Raw genomic sequence first — 22,983 nt, 5'->3', positions numbered from 1 at the left:
TCAGATTATTAACCATTTATTTAAATCACAGTAAACATAAGACAGTATTTAGAATGCAAGCAAGCTGTTCCTTTTTTTTCCCAACATTTTAACACGTTTATATAAAAAGCAGATTAATTTTTGTTAACAGCTGTCCCCTCCCACCCATGGAACCCACTGTTCCAAAAACAGATTAGCAACATGCACAGAACATAACCATTAGAAAAAATTAGGTAGAAAATACATTGGGATTATGTACATTTTAGATAAGGCGTCTATGGTAGAGTTAAACCAAGCACGAGGACAAGCAAGGTGTTAGTGGCTTGGCGCAGGATTTGGTCTTTAAGGCTTCTCGATGTTGAAGCAGGGAAGTATTTTAAGATCTGCAGTCACGGAGGAATACAACCAAGGTACTAAAAAATGCTCTTTTACTAACAGGATTGTTGCTTGAAGCACTTGACACGGAAAGGTGTTAACTAAAATTTGCAACTTTGTTCTAAGTTCCAGTTAATGCAACATGAAAAATGACACTTCCATACAACTTACTGTTAAAATTTACTTTTTTTTCTTTAAAAATCTTGTTAGCCACATACAGCTGAGAAGTTAACCATTTCAGAAACACGAGAGGTTATGTTACAGAAAAATCCCTTACAAAATACAAATCAGAGCTTGTTAGGACCCAGTCAATGCTTTCAATTGTTCTTTTTAAACCCCCAAGTTTTACATCTGTTCCTGAGATTATCCATTCCTCTAGCATCATTACTCAAAAAATATACAATTCAACAAGAACACATACGGGGGTCCTTCCAAAATCTAGCATCTGCTTTGCTTCAATCCAAGAATACTGAAAATTCTCAGTCCAATGCCTTATTGTTAATTGCACCTCCAAACTGGAGCACATCCTAGCCTTATTAGTTATTTGCGTAGACTTTCCAATGTGTTAAGTGTTAGTTTCTTTAAAGTTCAGATAACGCAGCAGCAGACATGATTAACTCGTACTTAACGCTAAAGCATCTGTGCCAACTTGGAGCTAGCAAGGTAATGTGTTAGCATGTAATGTTATCTAGAAAGAACCAGGGCCAACAAAAGTAATCTACAGCCTCTGAAGTTTTCTAAATCCAGTCACATCTTCAGAGCTGTACTGAGTCAGTCTACATCAACACCGTCACCTCCAGAGTGTGCTGACTGTTAACTTGGAGTGATCCTGAGATGTTTAGGGAGTAGGTTCTACACTGGTATGGTTAGAGTTCTGGACAGGCTGTAAACAGTACCAGATGACAGAAAGGTGCAATTCCTTCTATGACTTAGTGTTTGCAGTGCAAATGAAGTGTTTTGCTAGTTTATAGTGGATAATTTGGCAATTTAAATACAAATGAGTGTAAGGAGGGGAAATGGGGGAGGGAGTGCGGATGGAGCAAGTAGTAACCAATCCTCATTAAATATTGGAAAAAGTACATGGGTGTGTTCAATAGCAATCCTAAAAGGAGAAAGTGATCACAATGAAAGGGAGAATATTGGCATTTTTGAATCAATGCTGTAGGCCTGGTAAACTGGTACAAAGGAGAGTTACAGAATGAAGCATTTTCTCTTCTTCTTCTTAACAGGAATGGGACAGAGCACCGCACGGATGGCTTCGTCGAACACGGTCTTAAGGCCTCGCTGGGTTAGTGCCGAGCATTCCAGATACTTCACCGAACCTGGGGGAATAAGCAGGTTACGACAGCAGCATTTTTACGAGCCTCCCCCCATCCCCAGAGAAAGATCCCACAACTACGCCAGCCTAGTGTTAGCAGGACACCATTACAGCGTCAGTAATCTGGGTTCAATTCCCACCGCTGTCTGTAAGGAGTCCGTACACTCTCCCTGTGACTGCACGGGTTTCCTCCAGATGCTCCTGTCTCCTCCCACAGTCCAAGGACGTGCAGGTTAGTAGGTTAATTGGTCACGTGGGTGGCGCAGACCCATTGGACTGGATGGGTCCTTTACCATGTTGAATCTCTAAACAAACCAGCGCAGTATTTTCCTCTCTTTTTGCACTACCTGTTTTTTTTTTAAATATCAGAATCAAGTTTCATATCACCGGCACATATCCTGAAATTTGTTGTTTAGTGGTAGCAGTACAGGGCAATACATAATAAAAGAACTAAATTACAGTAAGTATATATAGTTTGAAATGTTAACATAAATAGCGCAAAAAGAGAAAGGAAAGGTTATTCAGAAAATTAGATGGCAGAGGGGAAGCTAATCCTGAAACACTGAGTGTGTGCCTTCATGCTCATGTACCTCCTCCCTGATGGTAGCATTGAGAAGCAGCACATCCTGATATATTTCTTACTGCAAGTTATATATTGGCCTGTACTGCTGCCACAAAACAACAAATTTCACAACGTATCAGTGATAATAAACGTGATTCTGATTCTTCCTAAACGAACAAACTAACAGTCAAGTCTGTGTGGGAAAGGGAGACAGAGAGACACATTCTAACTACCCCCACTCTCCCTCCAACTGGTACAGAGGCCCAAAATGAACATTTTATCTACAAACAGGAGTCAGACACCTGAAAAGCTCCAAGTATTGAAGGGAAAGGGAAAAGGAAACTGGATCTAATCAGAGAGCCTTTCCCAAGAGCTAGTACTGAGAGTAATGGGCCAAGTGGCAAGTGCTGGTAGAGAAACCACAGTGTGCTTGGTGTATCAGATCAGGTAGTAATGGGCTCGAATCACAGAACAGGACGTTCACAGAATTCTTTCCCACAAGTGGTACAGCACGATAGCAGAGAGGTTAGCGTCACACGACTATAGTGCCAGCAACCCCGGGTTCAATACCCGCGGCTGTCTCTCTGTGACCGCGTTTGTGCTCTGGGTGTTCCAGATTTCTCCCACATTCCAAAGAAGTAAGGGTTAACAGGGTGGCAGGGGCTCGTTGGGTTGGAACCGCCTGAGGCCCTGCTGTATCTCTAGAGAAACAGACGGAATCACGGAGAAAGTGAGTGAATGTTTACATTCTCTAGTCAAGGCCCCACCACCTTGACTACAGCTGGCTATCACAGTGTTTAAAGACCATGCCACTCCATCATATTTATCTCCTCCAGCTGATTAAAGACCTCCTTGCACTGTGCATCAGTGCCAGAGACACACACCAAAAAATCACTCCCATACTCTGTTCTGATCTGACCACCTCTGACCCTGGAGAGACTTGCTCTGGAGCTGCTCTGGCCTATGGTCAGGCCAGGCCACACTTAGATCCCCTCCAGTTCGCCTACCAGCCCCGACTAGGAGTTGAGGATGCCATCATCTACTTGCTGAACCGTGTCTACGCCGACCTGGACAAGCCAGCAAGCGTTGTGAGGGTCATGTTTTTTGACTTCTCCAGTGCATTCAACACCATCCGCCCTGCTCTGCTGGGGGAGAAGCTGACAGCGATGCAGGTGGATGCTTTCCTGGTGTCATGGATTCTTGATTACCTGACTGGCAGACCACAGTACGTGTGCTTGCAACACTGTGTCCGACAGAGTGGTCAGCAGCACTGGGGCTCCACAGGGGACGGTCTTGTCTCCCTTTCTCTTCACCATTTACACCTCAGACTTCAACTACTGCACAGAGTCTTGTCATTTTCAGAAGTTTTCTGATGACTCTGCCATAGTTGGATGCATCAGCAAGGGAGATGAGGCTGAGTACAGGGCTACGGTAGGAAACTTTGTCACATGGTGTGAGCAGAATTATCTGCAGCTCAGTGTGAAAAAGACTAAGGAGCTGGTGGTAGACCTGAGGAGAGCTAAGGTACCGGTGACTCCCGTTTCCATCCAGGGGGTCAGTGTGGACATGGTGGAGGATTACAAATATCTGGGAATACGAATTGTCAACAAACTGGACTGGTCAAAGAACACTGAGGCTGTCTACAAGAAGAGTCAGAGCCGTCTCTATTTCCTGAGGAGACTGAAGTCCTTTAACATCTGCCGGACGATGCTGAGGATGTCCTACGAGTCTGTGGTGGCCAGTGTGATCATGTTTGCTGTTGTGTGCTGGGGCAGCAAGCTGAGGGTAGCAGACACCAACAGAATCAACAAACTCATTCGTAAGGCCAGTGATGTTGTGGGGATGGAACTGGACTCTCTGACGGTGGTGTCTGAAAAGAGGATGCTGTCCAAGTTGCATGCCATCTTGGACAATGTCTCCCATCCACTACATAATGTACTGGGTGGGCACAGGAGTACATTCAGCCAGAGATTCATTCCACCGAGATGCAGCACAGAGCGTCATAGGAAGTCATTCCTGCCTGTGGCCATCAAACTTTACAACTCCTCCTTTGGAGGGTCAGACACCCAGAGCCAATAGGCTGGTCCTGGACTTATTTCATAATTTACTGGCATAATTTACGTATTACTATTTAGCAATTATGGTTCAATTACTATTTATTAATTATGGTGCCACTGTAAAGAAAACCAAATTCCCCCAGGATCAATAAAGTATGACTAAGACTATAAATGAACAATGAAGAAGCTTTAGGAGGAGGCTTACCAGGATGCTGTCTGGATTGGACAGCATGTCCAATGAGGATAGGTTGGCAGGGCTAGGGCTCTTCTCTTTAGAGTGAAGGAGCATGAGAGATGACTTGATACAAGGGTACAAGATAAAAGATACGAAGTTGTACACCCAGAGACTTGGTGCCCCAGGGTCATAATTTTAAGGTGATTGGAGGGGAGAATGTCATAGATAGATTTTCTTTTTGACATAAAGTGGGGTTGGCTGGGGTGGTGGTAAAGGCAGATACACTAGGGTCATTTAAGCGATCTTAGATAGGCACATGGATGATAAAAAATGGAGGGTTATGTCAGAAGGAAGGGTTAGACCGGTCTTAGAGAAGATTAAAAGGTTGACACAACATCGCGTGTAAAAGGGTCTGCACTGTTCTGTTTCCTTATACAGCCGGCCAAAGGTTTGTGCAGAAGTCTGTTCATTGGAGGAGCTTTAGCAAAGTTGAAAAACAACACATAGTTTACATTCCAAAGAGTGAAGTGAGATTTTTTGCAAATAAGCTGAGGGGGTTGCTCACCTTTCCTACCGTTAAACAAGTTGTGTAACAAACAAGCCCTGAAGCTACTGCTGAAATTCAGAGCACTGATAAATCCCAGCACAGATTCAACAGAGGGAAAGTGATCTAAGATAATGTACATTGTGAAAGCAAAGCCCAAAGGCTTCAGTCACAAAGCTCCACATTTTAGAAACTCAGGTAATTTACCCAAAGGCAAGAAGACTGGGAATGAAAGTGTTAATGTACGAGGAGTGTTTGAAGGCTCTGGGACTGTAGTCACTGGAGTTCAGAAGAATGAGGGGCAGGGATCTCTTTGAAACCTGAATCTGTGGAATTCATTGCCACAGATTAAGAGGGATAACAAATCAAGCCACGATGGAATGGCAGAGCAGACTCGATGGGCTGAATGGCCTAATTCTGCTCCTATGTCTTATGGTCTTATTTAGATGCAGAATTAGACTGTGGGTCCAAAACCGCTTTAATTTAATCATAATTTTTACTGCGGCACTTAAGTTGAAAACTGAGAAGAGTATCATCTCCAGCAAAGGTGGTGTCAGAGTCCCTGTGCCAGTCTGAGAATCTGGGGCCGAGGACAGAGTTCTCGAGGTGGCCTGTCTGTGTGAGGGGCTGGGTGGGAGGAAGGTAAAAGAGCTTGCTTTGCAGTTGTCTTGTTTTCTGTTGAACACTGTTGACACGTTATGTTGACAACCGTGGTTAACGCAGACCACACATTTCACTGATGTTTTGATTTACACGTGATAAAATAAATGAATCTGAAACAGGCTGGTATTCCCTTACTTCTCAGTTTGTCGCACACATATCAAACGTAGAAATAAAATGAAATGTCTCGTTTGCATCAACGACCAACACTGAGGATGTGCCGGGCCAGCCTGCAGGTGTGGCCATGCTTCCAGCATCAACACAGCATGTTCACAACTCCCTAACGCTAACCCTAACTGGATTGTTGGGTGGGGGGGGGGTGAATTCGGAGTACCCAGAGGAAACCCATGCAGTCACAGGGAGCACGTACAAATTCCTTACAGGCAGTGGTGGCCACTGAACCCCGATCAGTGTTTGCTGGCACTGGAAAGCAACTGTGCTAACGCTATGCTACCGTCCCATCGTCATGTTAACTGCTCAACCACTGGCGACCATAGCTTCATCTTCCAAGACCCCAAGCGCTGGAACCTGCCCCTCCCTGTCACCCACTGCTCTCACCTATTTGGACACAAGGACATAAGAATGCCACTTAGCCCCTGCAACCTTTCCTACGCAATAGGATCACAGCTGATCCATGCTGGCCTCAAACCCCACGACTACTCCTCGAACTTTCAAATATTTATCCAGCTCCACTTTATCTCATGACCCGTAATAATGATTGGGTGGCACATTGGCATCGCTTTTCAACATTAATGACGCGGAGTGTGCACACTTTCCGTGACCATGGGGGTTTCCTCCGGGTGCTCTGGTTTCCTCCCACATTCCAAAGCGGTATGGGTGAGTTGTGGGAATGCTATGTTGGTGTTGGATGCATGACGGCCCCCGGCACATCCTCAGACTGTTGATGCAAATGACCAATTTCAATGTATAAAGCTAATCTTGCACCTTAGTCCAGTGATGCTAGTGTGGGATTGCAGCGCCTGCAGTCTCGTGCCCCTGTGTAAATATATTTAATTATTGAGATAGAGCATAGAACAGCCCCTTCTAGCGCTCCCTAGCAACCCCCCATTTAACCCCAGTATAATCACAGGACAATTTACAATAACCAATTAACCTACTAACCAGAACGTCTTTGGACTGTGGGAGGAAACCAGAGCATCTGGAGAAAACTTGTGTAAGCCAGGAGGATAACGTAGAAACTTCTTACAATGCTGCAACTGAATTCCAAACTCCAGAATGCACAAGATGTAATAGCATCACGCTAACAGCTACGCTACTGTGCTGCCCGCAGGATGGGGGGCAGAACAGCTTTCTGGTTAGCGATCCATCCAGGAGGAAGGAGACTCCCAACCAGAACTGGTTTCTTACCACAGAAACATCGACAGGGGTTTTCAGCGGCTGGGGACGCAGAGGCCTGACGATGAAAGTTGCACAAGGGGGAAGCGGTGCCTACCGATCTCCTTGGCCATAGCCAGACCCTGTGGGTAGGTGATGGGGGTCAGTTTCTTCTCCCGCAGCTTCTCAATCGTGTCCTTGTCGTCTCGCAGGTCAAGCTTGGTCCCCACTAAGATGATGGGCGTGTTTGGACAATGATGCCTCACTTCAGGGTACCACTAGCGAGAAATAAAAGGGACGAGATATACATCACAGCAGACCATTCAAACTATCGCACATTCAGTAACATTGCAGGTAATCCTCAGTCCCACCTACAGCGGCTTTGAGCAACATTTGCTAACACACCATTGGAGCAACGATTCTGGAAACTGCACACAATTTCAGTGAGCATTGGAATGTCTATACTGAGAGCTTTAATGTGTCTATTTAGGTCATATCACTCCATGGAGACAAAAAAAAGTATTCACCCCCTTTAATATGACACACTAAATCATCACTGGTGCAACCAACTGGTTTTAGAAGTCACATAATTAGTTAAACGGAGATCACCATGTGCAGTCAAGGTGTTTCAATTGATTGTAGTAAAAATACACCTGTATCTGGAAGGTCCAACTATTGGTGAGTCAGTATCCTGGCAAAAACTACACTGTAAAGACAAAAGAACACTCCAAGCATCTCCTCTCCGTGAAAAATGTTATTGAAAAGCACAAGTCAGGTGGATACACGAAAATTTCCAAGTCACTGAATAACCCTTGGAGTACAGTTAAGTCATTCATCAAGAAATGGAAAGAATATGGCACAGCTGTAAAGCTGTAAATCTGCCTAGAGCAGGCCACCCTCAAAAACTGATTGACTGTGCAAGCAGACCAGTGAGGGAGGCCCCTGAGAGATTTGTAACAACTCTGGAGGAGTGACAAGCTTCAGTGGCTGAGATGGGAGAGACTGTGCATACAACAACTGTTGCCCGGGTGCTTCACCTGTCACAGCTTTATGGGACAGTGGGAAAGAGAAAGCCACTGTTAAAAAAAACTCACATGAAATCTTGGTAGAGTTTGCAAGAACATATGTGGGAGACTCTGAAATCAGCTGGAAGGTTCTATGGTCTGATGAAACCAAAAGTGAGCTTTTCGACTATCAGACTAAACGCTACGTTTGGTGTGAGCCCACATGATCAAAAACACACCATCCCAACCATGAAGCATGGTGGTGGCTGCATCATGCTGTGAGGTTGCTTCACTGCAGCAGGCTTGGGAGGATAAAATGAGTGAAGCAAACTACAGGGAAATCCTGGGGGAAAACCTGAAGCAGTCTGCAAGAGAACTGCGACTTGGGAGAAGATCTGTTTTTCAGCAAAACAATTGACCCTAAAAGTAAGGCTAAAGCTACACAGGAATGTCTTAAAAACAACAAAGTTAATGTCCTGGGAGTGGCCACGTCAGAGACCAGACCACAATCCAATTGAGAATTTGCTGCTGGACTTGAAAAGGGCTGTTCACTCACAATCCCCATGCAATCTGACAGAGCTTGGCAGTTTTGTAAACAAGAATGGGGAAAATTTCAGTGTCCTGAGCACAGCTGATAGAGATCTTTCTACACATACTCAAGGCTGTAATTGCTGCCAAAGGTGCATCTACTAAATACTGACCTGAAGGAGGTGAGTAATTATTCAATCTATTATTTTGTGTTTAATAATTGCAATAAATTTAGACCTATTTGTAGAAATTTGTTTTCACTTTGACAAAAGAATCTTTTCTGTTGATCAGTGTCACAAAAACTCAAAGTAAATCCACTGTGATTCAATGTTGTAAAACAATAAAACATGAAAACTTCCAAGGGGTTGAATACTTTTTATAGGCACTAATTAAGGTGAGACGGATTAATTTCAAAGGAGCTGTGAGGAGTAAGTTGCTGTTTTTTTAATTACAGAGAGTGGAAGGTGCCCAGGGTGGTGGTAAAGGCAGAAACATTAAGGATTGTTTTTTTATCAGACGTTTAGATAGGCTCATGAATGTGAGGAAAATGGAAGGATATGGACGTGTGTAGGCAGAAGAGATCAGTCGGACATTTGATTGTTAATTTAATTGGATCAGCACAAGATCGCGGACAGAAGGGCCTGTTCCTGTGCCGTACTGTTTCTACGTTCTATCTTCTGAGAGTGCCAGGGGTACAACTACAATACTTGGACAGATACGTGGAGAGAAAGGAGTTTGAGGGATATGGGTCAAAGGCAGGCAAATGGGATAAGCTCAGACAGGCAACGGTCAGCATGGATGGATTGGGATGAATGCCCCAGCTGTGTGCTGTACGAAGGCTATAAACATTAGCTTCATTTGTCACGTAATCGAAACACACAGTGAAATGCACCATTGGTGGAAATGAACCCTGGTCACGGGTGCTATAATAGCATTCTGCTACCGTACATCTACAAAACCTGACACCGCAGATTTTGACTGCAGTGTCACCGAGACCATCACAGACAACAAGAAGCAGATCGCACGGTGACAGTCGGCACCTACCTTGGCACGGACGTTTTCAAAGGAGGCTGGGCTCACCAGCGAGAAGCAGATCAGAAACACGTCCTGTTCAAAAACAAGAAACAGAATCATATAGGTTACAAAGGCCTGTTTCGCTCTCTCCCGCCAGGTGTCTACCCCTCCCCACTCAGGGTGTCTGACTCAAGAAGACACCCAATGGCAAGGGAGGGAGACACTGTTAAATCCACCAGCAGCTGGCTCAGCCCAACGAGTCACCACCTCCCACAACTGACAAAGAAATGCATCTCCGGCAATCCACTGGAGTGACTCAGTGGGGGAGAGATGAACCATGGACATTAAAAACCCCATGTCACAATTCCTTTCCCCCCTCACAGCTGGAGACTACTGTCTAGAAGGGCAGAAAATTTTTTAAAAATCAGAGGTGCAAAAGGACTTGGAAATCCTTGTGCAGGATTCCCTAAAGGTTAACTTGCAGGCTGAGTCAGTGGTGAGGAAGGCAAATACAATGTTAGCATTCATTTCAAGAGGACTGAAATATAAGAGCACGGATGTAATGCTGAGGGTTTATGAGGCATCGGTCAGATCACACTTGGAGTATTGTGAGCAGTTTTGAGCTCCTTATCTAAGAACTGTGCTGGCATTGGAGAGAGTCCAGAGGGGGTTCATGAGAATCATTTTGAAAATGAAAGGGTTAATATATGAGAACATTTGATGGCTCTGGGCCTGTACTCGCTGCAGTTTAGAAGAGTAGGGGGATCTAGAGTGGATGTTTCCTACGGTGGGGGAGTCTACGACCACAGGACACAGCCTCACAATAGAGGGAAGTCGATTTAGAGCAGAGATGAGGAGGAATTACTTTAGCCATTTTCATGGACGGCTGTGGAGGCAGAGTCATTGGAATGGCAGGGCAGACTCGATGGGCCGAGTGGCCTAATTTTGTTCCTACGTTTTATAGTTGTGTATTATAGTTCTTCCAGAGAAGTATGTGCTACTCCAAATTCACGCATCTGTAGTCTCTTGGGTCTCTGTTCGAGAATGAGCCTGCATTGCTATAGCTGCCATCACCTTGGGACATCCCAACTCCTTGACAACCAAGAATCCATCAAATGCGAGGCAGGAAACATAAGCAACCTCTCAGACAATGGAGACAATAGAACATACAACAGTACTCTTGAGATCAATCTAACTCTTCTCTTCCCTCCCACATAGCCCTCAATTTTTCTATCACCCATGTGCCTATCTAAGAGTTTCTTAGAAGTCCATGATGTATCTGTCTCTACCAACTCCCCTGACAGTGTTCCACACACTCACCACTGACATCCCCCCTCCTATACTTTCCTCCAGTGATGTTTAAGTTATGCTCCCTCGTATTAGCCATTTCCACCCTGGGAAAAAGTCCCTGACTCTCCACTTAATCTACATCTCTTGTACACATCTATCAAGTCACTTTTCATCCTCCTCTCCAAAGAGAAAAGCCCTAGACCACTCAACATATCCTCATAAGACATGCTCTCTCATCCAGGCAGCATCCTGGTAAATCTCCTCTGTACCTTCTCTAAAGCTTGCATATCCTTCCTGTAATGAGGTGAGCAGAACGGAACACAATATTCCAAGTATTGTATGATCTAACCAGAGTTTTATAGAACCGCAACATTACCGCATGGCTCTTGAACTCAATCACCGTGCACCTTCTCAACCACCCTAATAACTAGCATGGCAACCTTAAGGGATCTATGGATGTGGATTCCAAGATCTTTCTGTTCCTCCACATGCTAAGAATCCTGCAATCAACACTGTATTAAGTGTTAAGTTTAATACTTTAAATCAGTTTTTATAACAGGAAACTAATTCGGAAATCGGAGATACAAAAGAACTTGGGAGACCTAGTGAAGGATTCCCTGAATCAGCGGTCCCCAACAACCGGGCCGTGGACCGGTACCAGGCCACAAAGCATGTGCTACCGGGCCGCGAGGAAATGATACGAGTCAGCTGCACCTTTCCTCATTCTCTGTCACGCACTGTTGAACTTGAACATAGAGTTGCCAACTGTCCCGTATTTGCCAGGACATCCCATATATTGGGCTAAATTGGTTTGTCCCGTTTTCCTCCCACTAAGGTAGAGCGTTCCTATGAAACCTTTCGTGCCGAAATGGCGTAAAGCGAAGAAACAATTACCATTAATTTATGGGAAAAATTTTTGAGCGTTCCCAGACCCAAAAAAATAACCTACCAAATCATACCAAATAACACATAAAACCTAAAATTACACTAACATATAGTAAAAGCAGGAATGATATGATAAATACACAGCCTATATAATGTACGTACAGTATAGTCGGGAAGATGAAGGCAAAACCAATTTGTGGGAGGAGAAACAAAAATCGGCACGTACGCGCATGTACACATCACACGTGCAGTTACGCATGCGTACTCAGGTACCCGCGCAAGGCTTCATCGTCATGGTAGTCTTTCTTGGGGTAAAGTGTCTCGGGATTTGACGGCTACTTTTGTCCCGTATTTGGGAGTGAGGAAGTTGGCGACCCTAACTGTAAAAGACATGTTGAGGTGAGTTTATCCCTACTTGAACCCCCCACCCCCCACTGGCCGGTCCGCAGTGCAAAAAAGGTTGGGGATCCCTGCCCTAAATGTAAGTTTGCAGGTTGAGGTGGTGGTAAGGAAGACAAATGCAATGTTAGCGTTCATTTCCAAAGAGATAAAATACAAGGGCAAGGGACATTGCCTCAAGATTCAGGGGAGAAGATTTAGGATGGAGATGAGGAGAAACTGCTTCTCCCAGAGAGTGGTGAATCTGTGGAATTCTCTGCCCAGGGGAGCAGTTGAGGCTTCTTCACTAAATATATTTAAGATGCAGTCAGATAGGTTTTTACATAGTAAGGGAATTAAGGGTTATGGAGAAAAGGCAGGTAGATGGAACTGAGTTTACGGACAGATCAGCCATGATCTTACTGAATGGTGGGGCAGGCTCGATGGGCCGGATGGCCAACTCCTGCTCCTGTTTCTTATGTTCTTATGTAATGCTGAGGCTTTATTAGGCACTTTGGAGAACTGTCTTTTATCTTAGAATGGACATGCTGGTATTGGAGACGGTCCAGAGAGGATTCATAATAATAATCACCAGAGAGTGTTCATAAGAATGATCCCAGGGTTAACATATAAGGAGTGTTTGATGGCTCTGAGCCTGTACTCACTGGAGTTTAGAAGAATGAGGGGGTATCTCATATTGAAAGGCTAAGGACAGAATGGACGTTCAGAGAATGTTTCTAATAATGGGAGAGTCTACGACCAGAGGATACTTTCCCTCAATACAAGCAAGTTCCTTTAGACAGAGATGAGGAGAAAGTTCTTTAGCCAGAGGGTGATGAATCTGTGGAATTCATTGCCACAGTCGGCTACAGGGGTCAAGTCATTAAAATAGCTGATAGGTTCTTGATTAGCAAAGGTGTATAATTTTCCAGGGAAAAGGTAGGAAAATAGATTTGAGAGGGATAATAAATCTGCCACGATGGAATGATGGGCTGAATGGCCAAACTCTGCACTTTTCTCCCTGTTGTGGGTGAGGTGACAAGAGCTGTCAGAACAGGGAGGGCAGACCTGAAGGCGCAGTCCCTCGCTCTGCACACTTACTGAACCTGCCACCCCCAAGCACTGAGCACCTCTCCGAGAGATTGCAGCAGACAGCCAAATGTACACACCCTGAAAGCAAACAGCACAGTGGCTGACTGTTTCTCCCTTACGGATGCAGGTAGGACGGCAAGTTGAAACACATTGACTCTGCCTGCGTCACAAAAGCACCAGAGTAAGGAATGCAAAGAGCTGACGCACACTCACACTGAACCCGCCCAATACTGCATGCAGTCTGATGTTAACAGAACAGAGACATTACAGACTGAGGTCCACAACATTGTGCTGATCTTTGAACAAACTTTCAACCAATCTAACCCGTCCCTCCCAATTTTCTTTCACCCATGTTTCTATCTAACAGTCTTTTAAATGCCCCTAAAGCACCTGCCTCTACCACCACCACTGGCAAGCACACTCTATGCACACCACTGAGTAAAAAAAATCTACCTGACTTCCCCCCCACCCCCAAGACTTTACTCCAATCACTTAAAATTATGCCCCTTTAAATTAGCCATTGTATAATGGAAGCCAAGTCACCAGGTATATTTAAAGTGCAAGTTGGTAAGTTCTTAATTAGTAAGGGTGTCAAAGGTTACAGAAAGGAGCAAGAAGAACAGGGTTGAGAGGGACAATAAAACCGCCAAAATTGAATGGTGGAGCAGACTCGATGGTCTGAACAGCCGAATTCCACTCTCTGCAGCATCTTAAGAATCTGGGCATTGAAGCCTCCATGCCAGGCTGATGCAACCAATTATGGTTTTAAAAAAATCACTGCAATTCCTCCTTTAAAGGGCAAGGCTCAGAATGAATATTCCAAGAGATTGGGGCTCTGTAGATCAGGCTGAGCTTCCAATAGCTTGAGAAAACTTGGATCCTAGGAGTGTTCTCTTGTTGGTGCTGCTTTGTAGTGTTCACTCCCTGGAAGACAAACTGGACTGCCTTCACCTGTGGCTGACCCAGTGTGAGATGAGGAACTGCTGCGTGTTTATTCTTGCAGAAACATGGCTCCAGGACAACATCCCATGTGCCATCAATCTTCAGGCAATGTCACTCAGGGACTTTAGTTTGTAACTGTATGTGCTAACATAACTATATGTGCTGTGTGTGTCTGTATGCACTGATTTTGCACCTTGTTTAGTTTAGCTGTATACATGGATATGGTTAAATGACCATTAAACCTGACCTTGAGTGCCGAAGAAGACAACCATTTCTTTTGCTGAGCATTTGGCTATATTTCCAGCATTGCTATTTTTATTGGTAATTATTTTATTATTGGCATGTGTCTCTCATCACCCAGGACAGGTCACTACATTACTACCATCAGGCGGCGAAGACACAAATTTAGAAACAACTTCTTCCCCTCCATCATGAATGGTCCATGATCCCAGGATCACTGCCTCGTTGTTCCTCTTTTATACTATTTTGTTATTTACAGCCATTTTTCTATGCCTTGCTGCTGCAAAGCAACAAATTTCATGACTTTTCTTGGTAGCTTTACACTTGATTCTGCATTGTTATTGTTTTACCTTGCACTACCTCAATGCTCTGTACGAGGGGTGATTGATAAGTTCATGGCCTAAGATGGGAGTCAATTTTAGAAAACCTAGCACATTTATTTTTCCTACATTTACACACTTAGTCCAGCGGTTGTGGAGCATACGGATCCCTTCTTTGTAGAGGTCGGTGTCTTGGACCTCCAAAAGTGGTCCCCAGCAAGGGTGATTGATAAGTTTGTGCCCTAAGTTAGAAGGAGATGAGTTATTAACTTCAAACTTTCTGTATTTTCACTCAAAGAGTTGAACTGCACATGCATGTAACAAGAGCTGTATAACTCATCCCCTTCTCCCTTAGGCCACGAACTCATCAATCATCCCTGCTGTGGACCACTTCTGCAAAGAAGGGATCCGTATGCTCCACGACTGCTGGACTAAGTGTGTACATGTAGGAGGGGACTATGTTGAAAAATAAATGTGCTAGGTTTTCTAAAATTGATGCCTTCTACCTTAGGCCACAAACTTATCAATCACCCCTCGTATAATAATCTGATCTGTATGAACCAAGTGCAAGACAAACTTTTCACTGTATCTCGATAAATGCGACAATAAGAAACCAACTCCAGTTGTTGGTTGGCCACCATATCCAACAATGACAGGAGACCTATGTGGCAGAGTTTTAAAGTGGAAAAGACAACGTACTGGGGCAGTTTCACTCTCTTGACTTCGAAAGTGTTGAGTCTAGTATATCATTCTGGAGGAACAAATTGTATCATTTCTTAATGCATGCATTACTAAATGACAATAAAAGAGGACTGCATGTCTTCATAACCTAATCTAATCTAGTGATATGAGTTCTCTGCACAAACTGGGGTCTTCCAATAATGTCAGTGATGATAACCAAACTCTGCTTTGCTAAGCTACTACGAAAATATTTGTTTTGCCTGCCATCTCTACCCCCTAAGAGGGCCACAGCCTTGCTGTGGTTTGGGTTGTATGTCTCAATGACCTGGAGAGCTATGTTGGCTGGAGTCAGGGCTTTATGCTTTGACTCTTGGTAGGGTCACTCATGCCAAACAGGTCAAAAGGTACAGGCCAGACTAAGTGTGGCCCACCGGTCCTCCAGGTTCGGGGGTTCAGCTCAGCACTAACAACCCTGACTGGTAAAACTAAATTGTTACAGAAACAGCAATAAAGAATCTTTCTACATCTGCGTGACAGTATTCCCGAGTATCCACCCGGGACTTGCATGGCTGACAGGAGTGAAAGAGAGCGACTGATGTGATGAAGGAAGCCCTGAACACGGCCAGAGGTGGAAGACTGTCACTGTTGCCCTAAACACCAGTGGTGTAACGGGCAGAAGCTGCCATCTCGGCGGTTTATTTTCATCACACCAGTGCATTGAGGGACCAATAACCGAAAATACAGTATTACAGTTGCAGAGAAAGTGCAGCACAGGTAGACAATACTGTGCAAGGCCAGAGTGAGGTAGATTGTGAGGCAAGAGACCATTCTACCATACAAAAGGTCTGTTCAAGAGTCTGATAACGGGGGGATAGAAGCTGCCCTTGAGCCTGGTGGGATGTGCTTTCAGGCTTTTGTATCTTCTGGCTGTTGGGAGAGGAGAGAAGAGAAAACGTCCAGGGTGGGTGTGGTCTTTGATTATGCTGGCTGCTTTACTGAGACAGCGGCAGGAATCGAACCTCGATCTGAAAGCCAGCACTTGTAAAGCAGCTGCTGTAACCGCGACGCTACATGATGGGCAGTGGGTGAAAAATGTCAGGGGTGAACAACCATGGCATGATTTGGTGTCAAAGTTGAAAGTTTTCCCCTTACCTGGGAGAGAGAGAATTTGGGATAACAACAGGATTTGGTCAAAGTGTCGGAGAAACAGACTCGAATCATTGCTCCGCTGCAAGGAGGAAGCAAAAATTCTTGGGGAAATCCAGAGTCTTTAATAGGCCCAAGTCAAGTCCTCCCCCACTACAGAACCTTTATTGTCCCTCCATTATCTGCTCAACGAGCTGACAACACAAACAAGGAGAGAAGGAAGCAAGGGATAATTAACCACCGGCTGCTTTAACCTGCTGCAAAGTCAGAACAGACTTGCATCACCTTTAAATAACAAACCTGGCCTTTACCCACTCTTCGCTCAGACCCCTCCCTGTTGATAAATTAATTTTTAATTTTTCTATTTAGAGATACAGCCCACCAACACAGCAACCTGCCTATTTAACACTAGCCTAATCACACAACAACTTCCAATAACCATTTAACCTACTAAACGTATGTTTTTGGACTGTGGGAGCCAAGCGGAGCACCTGGAGGAAACCCACATGCTCACGGGAAGGACGTACAAACTTTTTACAGAGGACGCCAGAATTAAACATCAAACCCTAACACCCCGATGTGTGACAGCGCTGTATTAATCACTACATTATTAAGTCCCACTACCTCAGACAGCACGTACCAGTCTCCGCTGAACACCCCACAAACCGTCCCATGCCTAATTTTAAAGATTAGTTTTATTTGTCACATGTATATCAAAATACTGAAACATACGGTGAAATGCGTCACTTGCGTCAATTACCAGCACAGTCTGAGGATTGTGTGGGGGGGCAGCCTGCAAGTGTAAAAACGCTTCTGGCACCGACACAACTTACTAACCCTAACCCGTATGTCTTTTGGAATGGAGGAAGCCTACATGGGAAATAGGGAGAACGTACAAATTCTTTATGGACAGTGGCAGAAATTGAACCCCGATCACTGGCACAGTGAAACATTACTCTAGCTGCTACACAACCAAGTCCCCAGCCATGCCCTACTGCAAACTGGGAACTCCGGAACTTCCCCTCCCTTGTAAGCGAACTCCCCCCCCCCCATAGTGCCCCACACCACCACCACCCCAGAACAACCTGAGCTCTGGCGAGAGTCATACACTCACAGTTTGCGGGTAGGAAAGTGGGCGCAGTCGGTCATAGTCCTCCTGTCCCGCTGTGTCCCACAAGCCCAGGTTCACTGGCTTCCCATCCACCATCACGTTGGCGGAGTAGTTGTCAAAACTGCAGGAAGAGCAGAGATTCAGAAGCACGCAGGAGTAGCGGGTGGGGAGAGAGCGTCCCAAAGGAGCAGCTAAACCCCTCTCACCACCACAAAGCCATGAGTTCACCAAGGCTCCATCCCAACTTGAGGTCAACCCACCTGGCAATATCACCCCAACCGACTTCCTGCCCCTGCTCCTGCACCACCCCCTCCCACATTTCAAAGATTAAAAACCATGAGCTTTATTTATCACATTTACATCAAAACATAGAGTGAAATGTGTTGTTTTATGTCAACATTCACAGTCTGAGGATGTGCTGCGGGCAGCCCACAAGTGGCACCATGCTTCCAGTGCCTACAACTCACCAACCCTAACCCGTATGTCTATGGAATGTGGGAAGAAACCAGGGCAGCCAGAGGAAACCCATTTGATCACGGGGAGAATGTAGACTCCTTTCAGAACCCGCTGGGAAATGGAGACCACTTGCTGGCAGTATAAAGCGATACACTAACCACTACACTACCAAGCCGTCTCTTGCCTTCCAATTTCCTCTTTCCCTTCAACCCACCGCCAGACTAGATTCTCGCGATTACAGGATGGTACTCGCAGAAAGCCCAGCAGCAATCTTTGCCCCAATAACCAACACCCTTTTTTGACCCTCCAAAACTGCACTACCCTCCCTTCAAATAATCTGTACCACCCTCCCCCCCCCACACACAAAAACAAAACCAGCTCCACTATATTTAGTGGGTAAAGGGCAGCTTAACCTTTCTATTCAGTATTTTTCCCAGCAAAACGTGCCCTCCTGTTTAAGTTTGGGGGGCAGGGGGGGGACTTAAAAGGGTCATCAGGAACAGCTTCTTCATGCAGAGGGTGGTGCGTGTTTGAAAGAAACTGCCAGAAATTGTGCGAACACTCAAAAACTGCTGTAGGAACTCAGCAGGTCAGGCAGCATCTATGGAAATGAATAAACAGCCGACGTTTCGGGCCGAGGTTGGGGCGGGTACATGAGCAATATTTAAAAATGTGTTGGGCCAAAGGTCCTGTTTGCATTCTGTAAGGATTTATGACACTTAAAGCTGAACTTTCAATAAATTCCCTCGTGTCCTTGCCATCACACTCAGCTTCCACCAGCCTCCCAACACCCAGAACCCAGACCCAGAAAGCCAGACGCCGACTCACACAGTGGGGATGTATTCGCCAGGGAAGGCATTGGTCGTGTAGCTGATGAGTAGGCAGGTCTTACCCACCGCGCTGCAGGAGAGAGCAGAGAGCAGTTAGACGGGACCACCAGCTCCCACGGGGGAAGAGACTTCCTACTGACACGCGTCGCTTTAAAAGAGATACATCCGGTGGTGACTTCACTGGTTCCACACCATCGAGCACTCAATTTAACAGAGAATGCACTAGTTCCAAGAACTCTAGCTGAAGGAACTTTAAAAATAGACGCGCAGCAAGCAGTGAGCCAGACTGAGGGGTCACTCTCTGCCAACAGTCCTGTCACTTAAGGGACCACTAACATTTGGAGAGTTTTTCCCCACACATTGGCCTTCATAAATCAGGGCATTGAATACAGGAGTTGGGATGTTATGCTGAAGTTGTATAAGTCTTTTGGAGTATTGTGAGCAGTTCTCGTTATCCACCTGCAGGAAAGATGTAAGACTGAAAAAGTGTGGAGAAAAAATTCCAAGGCTGTTGCTGGGACTATAGGAGTTGAGTCACTGGGAAAGAGTAAATAGGTTAGAAATTATTTTTCCCTGTAGTGTATAGAATGAGGGGAGATTTGAAAGAGGTATACACAATTATGAGGGGTATAGATAGGTAACTGCAAGCAGATTTTTTCCACTGAGGTTGGGTGAGACTAGTAGAGGTCATGGGTTAAGGGGAACTTCTTCACTACGAGCTGCCTGCAGAAGTGGTGGATGTGGGTTTGATGACAACATTTCAGAGAAATTTGGATGGGGACCTGGATGAGAGGGGTCTGGGGCGTTGTGGTCCGGGTGCAGGTGGACGGGACTCAGTGGAATAACAGAGGATCAGGTTTAATATCACTGGCACAAGTTGTGAAATTTGTTTTGTGGCAGCAGTACAGTGCAATACATAATAGTCACAAACTTTAAAATAACAATCGATATATACAAAATTAAATTCAGTAACTAGTACAAAAAGGGAGCAAAATATAATGAGGTAGTGCACATTGTACATTCAGAAATCTGATGGAGTAAAAGCTGTTCATAAATCATTGAGTGTGGGTCTTCAGGCTCCTGTACCTCCTCCCTGATGGCGGCAATGAGAAGAGGGCATGTCCTGGGCGATGGATGCTGCCTCTTGAAGGTACCCTTGATGCTGGGGAGGTTCGTGCTGGAGCTGGCTGGAAGGGACAGAATTCCAGAGGGTCTCAGCAGCCGAAGGCACAGCTCTCAGGAGTGGAGGAGAGCGCTTCAGCAGGAATATAAATAGCAAGGGTAGCAAGACATCAGAGCAGACACTCAACACTTGTGAACAGATAAGAGATCACAGTGACTTTGCTGTCAGATGTCACTGATTACAGGTACGTGCTCCCCGCCTATAAAACTCTATCCCCATAAACAATAACACAAGAGACTCTGGCAAGGAGCCCCTCTTTGATGCCTTGTGTTGTTATCTCCAAATCACTGTGCAAGGTGGATGGACAGCTCTGTGGTACAATAGCTGGTCATTGCAAATTGTTCCATGAAAAGGTTAGGGTAAAATGAGGTATGAGGTGTGAGGTTGCTGGGGCGGTGTGGCTCGAAAGGCCAGAAGGGTTTACTCCATGCTGTATCACTAAGTAGATATGGGAATAGGGTTCAGATCAGAGACTAACCCGATGTGAGATTATGACTTTGCAGATGCACACACCCATCACCCCAAGATGTAATTTAGCTTCTATCTTTATTGTTACAGAGTGCAGAGCGACAAACTGTACAAAATATCACAGGAGTGGCAAAGCTTTAAGTTAGTTGCAGTGTAAAGTGTCGCTTATGAGGACAACGTGCACACGATGCTGCAGGAACTCAGCAGGTCAGGCAGCATCTACAGAAGGGAATAAACAGTCAACATTTCAGGCTGAGACCCTCCATCAGGGCTGCCTGACCTGCTGAGTTCCTCCATCATTTTGTTTGTGTTGCTCTGGATTTCCAGAATCAGCAGAATTTCTTGTGTTATTACTTATGGGGGTAGAGTTTTATAGGCAGGGGAGCACATACCTATTAACACTGGCATCTGACGGCAAAGCCACTCATAATATACAATGGACAAGAGATTAGAATCAGAGATCAGACGACAGGAGGACACGGAGAGGGGGAAGAGCGATGCCATGAATGGATTGGAAGACTTAAGAGAACATAATCAGGGCGTTTTTAACCAGGTGGTAATGCAAGTTAGCAGAAGGAATGGGACTCGGAGCACGTTGGTAGAAAGTTAAAGGACACTTCACCGATCTTTTAGATGAGTACATATGAAATGCAAAATTATGTACCAAAGCAAACAGCACAGGCTATTTACAAACTGTACAGATCTCCAGTCTGCCTGAACCTCGGGTGACGAAGGAATTATCAGAATCGTCCAGAAAACTACTCAAGACAATTGCCTGGAATTTTGTAAAAACTACCAATTCCTCAAGAAAACGTACAAATAATCCACTAGGTCGTAAACACCAGAGCCGGTTTGTTCTCCACTGTGTGAACGGGTCTACAAGTAGAGTTGGAGGGAGAAATGAAAAGATAGCCAGTGGGGTTGGGTGAGGAGAAGAGCCCGGTGGGGTGAGAGGACGTCCGGGAGTGGGGTTGGGGAAAGGCACCCATTCGGGTATAGGGAGCGGGGGGGGGGGGAGAGGGAAGGGTCGGGAATGGGAGTGAGGGGGGAGGGGGAGGGAAGGGTCGGGAATGGGAGTGAGGGGGAGAGGGAGGGAAGGGTCGGGAATGGGAGTGAGGGGGGAGGGGGAGGGAAGGGTCGGGAATGGGAGAGGGGGAGGGGGAGGGAAGGGTCGGGAATGGGAGTGAGGGGGGAGGGGGAGGGAAGGGTCGGGAATGGGAGTGAGGGGGAGAGGGAGGGAAGGGTCGGGATTGGGAGCGAGGGGGGAAGGGGAGGGAAGGGTCGGGAATGGGAGCGAGAGGGGAAAGGGAAGGTCGGGAATGGGAGTGAGGGGGGAGAGGGAGAGAAGGGTCGGGAATGGGAGTGAAGGGTCGGGAATGGGAGTGGGGGGAGAGGGAAGGGTCGGGAGTGGGGGGAGAGGGAAGGGTCGGGAATGGGAGTGAGGGGGGAGAGGGAAGGGTCGGGAATGGGAGTGAGGGGGAGAGGGAAGGGTCGGGAGTGGGAGTGAGGGGGGAGAGGGAAGGGTCGGGAATGGGAGCGAGGGGGGAGAGGGAGGGTCGGGAATGGGGGAGAGGGGGGAAGGGGTGGAGATGGGGGAGGGTGGGAGACACATTAAGGGCCGGAGTTTTTGACGAGCAAGTTAGGGGGGGAGGGGGAGCCCGGGGGGGGGGAGGGGGAGCCCGGGGGGCGGCGGCGAAGGGCGGGGCTGCCGCCCGGAGATTTTCCTGCCGAAACCGGGGCCCAGGCCGGGAGGGCGGGACGGCAGGGGTAGGGGGAGAGAAGAGAGCAGCTCCCAGCCGGACTAGGTGAGGGGAAGGGGCCCGGGACCCGGAGCCGAGGAGCGACGGCGGCGACACTCACCCATCGCCCACCACCACACACTTGATCGCCTGCATCAGTCCAGCACTCCGCGTCCCTCTTCACCGCAGCCTCGCTCCCTAACCGGAAGTCCAGTCCAGCCCAGCCCTACCAACCCCCACTTCCGGAACCAGGATCTGCCGCCTCCCCGCGGGCTCGGACGGGAATTGCGGCAGCGCCACCCCGGCCGACGTCTCCCAGGGATACTGCACATAACTCCTCGGGCTCAGCAGCGCCGCCCCACCCGACGGCTCCCGGGGAAACTGCAGCCAACCCGCCCTCTCGGCTCCCAGCAGCGACGCACCCCCAGCCGCGAAAGACAGGACGGCCAGACCGCCCCAACGAGTCGGTAGCGCCACCCAGCCCGGCAGCTCCCAGGGAAACTGCAGCCAACCCGTCCCCTTGCGGCTCTCAGCAGCCACTCCTCTCAGCGCAGCGGCGCCCCTCCCCGCTTTCAGAGATACTACCGCTACCTCGCTCAGCAGCGCCACCCGCCCAGCGGCTCCCAAGGTCATTGCAGTGCTGCGCCGTCGCTTGGAGCCGCCGTACCTCC

At 46.8% G+C, this 22,983-nt stretch overlaps 1 protein-coding gene across 1 annotated transcript; it reads right to left on the bottom strand.

The window, feature by feature from the left end:
• LOC134352146 (ras-related C3 botulinum toxin substrate 1) lies at positions 1–22,577 on the bottom strand. Its single transcript, XM_063059391.1, has 6 exons — positions 22,434–22,577; positions 18,921–18,992; positions 17,640–17,757; positions 9,582–9,644; positions 7,124–7,283; positions 1–1,676 (listed from the first exon to the last, which is right to left on the bottom strand). The coding sequence occupies exons 1-6, from the start codon at positions 22,466–22,468 to the stop codon at positions 1,546–1,548; spliced, it is 579 nt and encodes a 192-aa protein (XP_062915461.1). The 5' UTR covers positions 22,469–22,577; the 3' UTR covers positions 1–1,545.
• Positions 22,578–22,983: the final 406 nt, after the last annotated feature.

The sequence above is a fragment of the Mobula hypostoma genome, chromosome 9, assembly GCF_963921235.1.
Source record: "Mobula hypostoma chromosome 9, sMobHyp1.1, whole genome shotgun sequence".
NCBI lineage: Eukaryota > Metazoa > Chordata > Chondrichthyes > Myliobatiformes > Myliobatidae > Mobula > Mobula hypostoma.
This window is presented reverse-complemented; position numbering and strand designations above follow the sequence as displayed.

Bases quoted from the DNA above. Each gene is read 5' to 3' on its own strand.
- LOC134352146 (XM_063059391.1), bottom strand. From the start codon at position 22,468: ATGCAGGCGATCAAGTGTGTGGTGGTGGGCGATGG. The intron at 7,284-9,581 runs GTAGGTGCCGAC...ATTTCTCGCTAG, and splicing joins TTGAAAACGTCCGTGCCAAG to TGGTACCCTGAAGTGAGGCA. The intron at 1,677-7,123 runs GTAGGCACCGCT...TTATTCCCCCAG, and splicing joins GGCTATGGCCAAGGAGATCG to GTTCGGTGAAGTATCTGGAA.